The sequence below is a fragment of the Microtus oregoni genome, unplaced genomic scaffold (assembly GCF_018167655.1).
Source record: "Microtus oregoni isolate MIOR12 unplaced genomic scaffold, Mior012 000046F_ref0000063, whole genome shotgun sequence".
In the NCBI taxonomy this organism is placed as follows: Eukaryota; Metazoa; Chordata; class Mammalia; order Rodentia; family Cricetidae; genus Microtus; species Microtus oregoni.
This window is the reverse complement of record NW_024543220.1, coordinates 19,390,083-19,396,246: the sequence shown is the minus strand read 5'-3', so window position 1 is coordinate 19,396,246 and position 6,164 is coordinate 19,390,083. Positions and strand designations below refer to the sequence as shown.

General features: G+C 53.0%; 1 protein-coding gene across 3 annotated transcripts; it reads left to right on the top strand.

The window, feature by feature from the left end:
• The first annotated feature begins 2,797 nt into the window (after positions 1–2,797).
• Derl3 (derlin 3) lies at positions 2,798–5,447 on the top strand. 3 transcript variants are annotated; one of them, XM_041634851.1, is made up of 8 exons: positions 2,798–2,930; positions 3,044–3,109; positions 3,195–3,268; positions 3,411–3,504; positions 3,874–4,069; positions 4,477–4,567; positions 4,671–4,778; positions 4,909–5,447. In XM_041634851.1, the coding sequence occupies exons 1-7, from the start codon at positions 2,838–2,840 to the stop codon at positions 4,741–4,743; spliced, it is 687 nt and encodes a 228-aa protein (XP_041490785.1). In that variant the 5' UTR covers positions 2,798–2,837; the 3' UTR covers positions 4,744–4,778; positions 4,909–5,447. The 3 variants fall into 3 exon arrangements, with proteins under 3 accessions (XP_041490785.1, XP_041490783.1, XP_041490786.1); XM_041634849.1 differs by having other exon boundaries at positions 4,671–5,447; XM_041634852.1 differs by having other exon boundaries at positions 2,816–3,109; positions 3,403–3,504; positions 4,671–5,447.
• The last annotated feature ends 717 nt before the right edge of the window (positions 5,448–6,164 follow it).

Genomic DNA, 6,164 nt, shown 5'->3' with positions numbered 1-6,164 from the left:
GGCTTTTGTCTCAAGTCAGGAGGGTGAGGAAGAAGTTGGCTATCTTGGAAGCTGGCCACATTTATTCCCTGGCCATGGCCCTCTCCCTAGCTGCCTGCCTAATGAGGAGTCCATCACACTCCCAGTCTCTGACTTCTCAGTGTGTCTGCTGCATGCGTGTGTTTCTTCACCTCTAATAAACACCGTTGTAAACTATTGATTCTGTCTGCAGTGTTTGAGATTTCCTCCTTTTAATTCTTTAGCTAAAAGAGAAAACAAACCCAATTAAGATCCCTAGACTAGGGGCTGGAGAAATGGCTCAGTGGTTAAGAGCACTGACTGCTCTTCCAGAGGACCTGGGTTCAATTCCCAGCACCCACATGGCAGCTCACAACTGTCTGAAGATCCAGTTGCAGGGGATCTGACACCTTCACACCAATGCACATAAAATAAAGTTAAATAAACTATAAAAAATATTAAAAAAAAGAAAGATCCCTAGACTAAGACAGGCAGTGGTGGCACACCCCTTTAATCCCAGCACTTGGGAGGCAGAGGCAGGCGAATCTCGGTAAGTTTGAGGCCAGCCTGGTCTACAAGAGCTAGTTCCAGGACAGGCTGCAAAGCTACAGAGAAGCCTTGTGTCAAACAAACAAACAAACAAACAACCCTAGACTACATCAGACCACCAACCCAGTGGTCCTTATGGAGCTATTTTCTCAATTAAGATTCTGTCTTCCCAGCTTTGTCTCTAGCTGGTGTCAAGTTGACACAGAACTACCCAGCACAGGGTCTTTGCACAGGCTATTCCTTTTCCTACTATCCTACCCAGAGGCCCACACATTCCTGGTAAGTCTGGATCCAGCAACCAGGCCCAGAGGGCCGCCATGAAGGTGGAGCTAAGGTCTAGCCCAGCCTGAGGTCTAGGCCTAACCCAGCCCACTTGAACTGTAGGCTGCCTTTTCACACTGGCCTTGAGTGCAGCTGCTGTGCAGTTTCAGAATTTGGTACTAAAAATACCCCATGGCCTAGACGGGCCAACAAGGGATCTAGCCACGTGTGGGTGGGGTTACTTAGAGCTGCGATGGAGGCTCACTGACAGGTAGGTCCTGTACACTCAAATCCTGAGAAAAGGTGGCCCTCTGATGGACAGGAGGGACCTCTGGGAGTGGAGGCATTGCCATCACCTCCCTGGCTCTTCACAGGACCTCCAGGATACGTGGCCATGTGGGACACTTCTATCATTTTAGCTACTTGGGAGTCAGGGGAGTCAGGGATTGAGTTTGAATCCAGTAGTTTTGAGGATAGCCCAGGCAAAATAGTGCCCAGCACTGTTCATGTCTCTAGGTCCCTAGGACCTGGGGTTTACAGAGCTTGTCCTCACCCGTGACTCTCCAGGTAGAGTTTACCAAATGGGCCAGAGGTGTCCGCTTCAAGCAGACCAAGGAGGCAGGCCTGGAACCTGCCTCTGCCTCCTGAGTGCTGGATTAAAGGCGTGTGATTTTTGCTAGGCATGGTGTCACACACATTTAAGTTCTTCTGGATGGACTTGCTAAGGGGGATATAGTAATTCTGTGCTTTAAGTTTTATTTAAATAAAGTGAAATAATTATTATTTTGGTTTTCTGAGGTAGGATTTTGTCGTGTAGCTCAGGTATCATGACCTAGAACTCACTATTCTGACTCCAGTTTCTCAGTGCTGAGATTTAGGACCATTTGATAATTTTATATTCATCTGTTTAGAGATAGGGTTTCACTATGCAAGCCTGGCTTTCTTAGAACTCTCTATGTTGACAAGACTGGTCTTGACCACAGAGATCTGCCTGCCTCTGCCTTTGGGGTGCTGGGAATGAAGGCATACATCACCACATCTAGGGACAGGTTTACTTTAAATACTTTAGCACTAACGTCACTGTTTGCCACAGTGGCTATTGGAATATAAATCCCCACAAACCCACAGAAAGATCTCTTCATACCTTGACGGCACTTGTTAATGTTTTGTTTATGTAACCTTCTACTGAGCACAGGGATCTTTTAGAAGTGACAATTAAATGTCACCTTCTCATCTAGGCTTCCAGGGTCACCTTATTTACCACGGAGGTACATCTGGTATTATTTTCCGAGGTGCTGTTCTAGACAGCACTAGGTTGCTATAGTATTGAACAGGCTGGACCATGATGGACAGTGTCTTTGTTGCCTACAGGATCCCCAGCGTTTATCAAAATATCCAACACACAGTAGGTCCTCAAAAAATGGTTGGTTCATGACGTTTTTCTCTCCTACCAAAATTTCAAGTCGCTCTCCCTTCTGCTTTTTGACTCCAGCCTGGCTCAGAACCCTGGGCTATGTCCTCCCTACAGCACACACTCAGGAAGATCATGACAGGAGTCCGCACACCTTAGGTGGACTCAACTTGTTAGGGTCCTGTGGGTGAAATGGGCCTGGGTTCTCAGAAGCTAACGGGGGCGTCACCAGCCAGCAGGAGGTCTGCCTGCGGTGGCCCAGCATCTCCCGCAGCCCCTAGCGGGTCTCTTTGCGCCTCTTTTCATAGCCCCGCCCCCAAGGGGATCTCGTGGGTCCTTGCTATTGGTCCATCTTTAGATGCTGTCAAGCGGCCATTTCTGACTGGCCGCAAAACCTCCCACGCCTTCACCGCAGCCACAACAACCGCCATGTGCTCTACCGTGGGACTTCCTCATTGGCCAGCAGCCTCGCTGCACCTGGCCTTCCCGCTTCCTCTTCCCATTGGCTGCCCAGGCCGAGGTTCGGCCCTACCGACGCCGATTGGCCAGCGGGGGGCGAGGCGGGACTTGGGGCGGGTTAAGAGTGCGGCGTCGGTGGCGCGCGCGCCTGGGATTTTCGATGGCTGGGCAGGGGCTGGCGGCGGGCTTCTTGCAGGTGCCCGCGGTGACGCGCGCCTACACCACGGCCTGCGTCCTGACCACCGCCGCAGTGGTGAGCGGGCCGACCGGGCGGGCGTGGCGGCGCCATGGTTACAGTCCCTGGCCGGCCCGAGGGGGTAAGGGAGGTCGCCGGTTTCCGGCGTCTTACACGCTCCCGTCCCACAGCAGCTGGAACTGCTCAGCCCCTTCCAGCTCTACTTCAACCCGCACCTGGTGTTCCGGAAGTTCCAGGTGAGGTGGCCCCCGACCCTGGCACCTGTCAGCCAGGCCCTGGCTCTCCAGCCCCGCGCCTCACCGCCACCCCACCTCTTCGCAGGTCTGGAGGCTCATCACGACATTCCTCTTCTTTGGGCCCCTGGGATTCGGCTTCTTCTTCAACATGCTCTTCGTGTATCTTGGGCCACGGGGGTGGGGTGGTGAGGTCGGGTTTGGGGGGGTGGGTGGGAGGGGACGACAACGACGGTGTGCTGTACTAGGAGCGGGGGGAAACTGAGGCCCAGTCAACGTGGCACTTCCTATACCAGTGTTGCAGGTTCCGCTACTGCCGCATGCTGGAGGAGGGTTCCTTCCGCGGTCGCAAGGCCGACTTCGTCTTCATGTTTCTCTTTGGTGGTGTTCTTATGACTGTATCCTTCCCGTAGTATCAGTATTATTGGGCCTTTCTAGCCTGCCGTGTCCCCTGACATGAAGTGCTCAGGCCGGAAGGGACAAACATTCAGGACCTAGCAACCATGTAGCCTAGATGCCCCAGCTAGACCTTCAGTGTCCCTGCAGAGCACAACAGGGACTAGGGCAGACTGGTAGACTACTGAGGCTCTGAAACATGAAGAGCCAGAAGAAACCCGCAGAAGGCTGATGGAGATGGGTACCCAGAGCCACAGACAGGAAGTTCTGCTCGATATGGAGTAGACCAGGGATATGAGGGAACCCCTTTAAAAAGCCAGAGAAGCACTATGGGCAGCAGACCGCCCCAGGTTGCCTTGACACTGGCCCAGCTGCTGGGATTCCTGGGCAGCCTCTTTTTCCTGGGACAGGCCCTCATGGCCATGCTGGTCTATGTATGGAGCCGGCGCAGCCCTCAGGTGAGGGTCAACTTCTTCGGCTTACTCAACTTCCAGGCGCCATTCCTGCCCTGGGCCCTCATGGGCTTCTCCATGCTGCTGGGCAACTCCGTCCTCACAGACCTGCTAGGTGAGCCTGCCCACCCTTCCCACTCACCTCAAGTCAGCTGCTCCCATACACACATCCCGTCCCCCTGCACCTGACCTTTCTCTTGTGCACCTCCCAATTTCCTCTTCCTGTCCTAACTCCTGTTCTGTTCTTAATGCCCCTCAGACAGTCCAGCTGGCCCACAGGATTTGCATCTGTGGTTGATCCGCAGACACTAGAGTTGGTCCTGTCTGGGGGTGGTTACAGTTTCTGCTTCCTAGCTCCTATTCCCCCAGTGTTCTTAGGCCCCTAGTCCCTCCCCAGGTACCGTCCATTTTGGGGCCCCTTCATACTTTTCAAAGCCAGTTCTGATCTTACCCTGAACTAGCAGATAACAGGGCTATACTGGGCTGTGAAAGATGGCTTCTGCCAACCTTTGGCTCTTGTAGGGATTGTTGTGGGCCACATCTACTACTTCCTAGAAGATGTCTTTCCCAACCAGCCTGGAGGCAAGAGACTGCTGCTGACCCCAGGCTTCCTGTGAGTGTCAGACAACTGCTTTCCCTCCCACAGGTGGCAATCTACCCACCCATCAGGGAACTTGTGTTGACTGCAGCTCAGTATAGTTGTCCCCTCCCCACAGGAAACTACTTCTAGACGACCCTCAAGAGGACCCCAATTACCTGCCCCTTCCAGAAGAGCAACCAGAGCCCTAACTGCAGCCCCTGGAGCAGTAAACCCATTTGGCAGCGTGAGGCTTCTGGCAGGGATCTACCTTCTACAGCCAAGCAACCCATCTAGGCTGGGCCCACCAACAGGCTTGGGAGCTCAGCCAGCAACACCCTACACTCCTGTCACCTATCTCTCTGCTCAACTTGTAGGTGGTAGGACATGGGGCCCAGGCCCAGAGAGGGTGAAGACTGTCTGCAGATGTCCAGCAGAGCTTCGGACTAACTACAGACCCACAGTTCCCATCCTCGTGCTGCCAGTGCCTTGATGGAGCACCAGGAACAAGTCTTAAACACCCAGGATCATGCCCAGTCTCCAGGTATCCTGCCTGGGGTGTCTGTGGGCTGATGTCCATTCTCCTAGCCTCTCTGTCCTCATTTAAAGCAAGCAAGTCTTCACGTTCTTCTCCGGCTGGTGACCCAGCAGAGAACAAGTTTGGTCCTTTGCCACTCTAGTGAGCCCGGGACCTGGAACTCCATTGTAGCAGCACCCTGTGTAGAACAGAGGTAGTTCTGAGATGTTCTGTTTACTGAAGGCCTGTGAGTCCTTCCTACCCTCACCTCCTCTCAACTCAGGGTGTCGATGTGGCCAGTTTTCCTTGTGCTCCATTGGGGCTTACTCCTGGATGCCCAAGAGCATGAGAATTCCCCAAACCACTGTTTGTTATTTCTATGGTAACAAAAATGTTTTCTATCAAGTCTGACTCAAGTTTGTAGTGAAACCTGGTGGGGCCGAAGTTGTGTTGTTGTGTGGGGTGTAGGTGCTTAAAGCAGGCAGGGTCTAGAGTGTGGGAAGAGGAATAGAACACTCCCTAGGAGCACCTGCTGAGAGAGGGTAGCAGCAGACTGTAGCTGGGTGCCGGGATCACTGTCTTCAATCACAACCTGTATGCCCACTTTGCCAAGCAGAGCCTGGCTTACTGCAGACCCATATGTCACCTTAATGGATTCTATGTCCACTCTATACCATACCACAAACCATGGACAAAGGGAATGAGTAACTTACCAAAAGCACAGCTTGGGGTAGGGGTAGAGGGCTGTACCTCTTCTCCACATACTGCCAACTCCAAAAGATGGCACACGCTGCTGGCTATTTCCCTACTCCTTGTAACAGGTGGGAAAGGAGAAGCTGGTCCAGGCCACAATGGAGATGGGTTGCTAGAACTCTGATATAAAAGACTTCTTGTTTGCGTACTAGTGATGTCATGCCCAGGCACTGCCCATGCATGACCAAGTCCTCTAGAAGGGACTCTAGAGCAGTAAGGTCTCCCTAGCTGGCAGTAGCCTGTCTCGATGCACCAGGACCAAGGCCAGCAAAGGCACGTGACACATTCCTGTCAACCTCTACAAAGACTTGCTGAGCACAGAGTGTCACAGGAAAGCTGAAAGGCCCAGGAAGGAACTGGCTG

Excerpts from the sequence above, each read along its gene's own strand:
- Derl3 (XM_041634851.1), top strand. The coding sequence starts at position 2,838 with ATGGCTGGGCAGGGGCTGGCGGCGGGCTTCTTGCAGGTGCCCGCGGTG. Across the intron at positions 2,931-3,043 it reads TCCTGACCACCGCCGCAGTG|CAGCTGGAACTGCTCAGCCC; the intron begins GTGAGCGGGCCG and ends CCCGTCCCACAG. Across the intron at positions 4,568-4,670 it reads CTGCTGACCCCAGGCTTCCT|GAAACTACTTCTAGACGACC; the intron begins GTGAGTGTCAGA and ends CCCTCCCCACAG.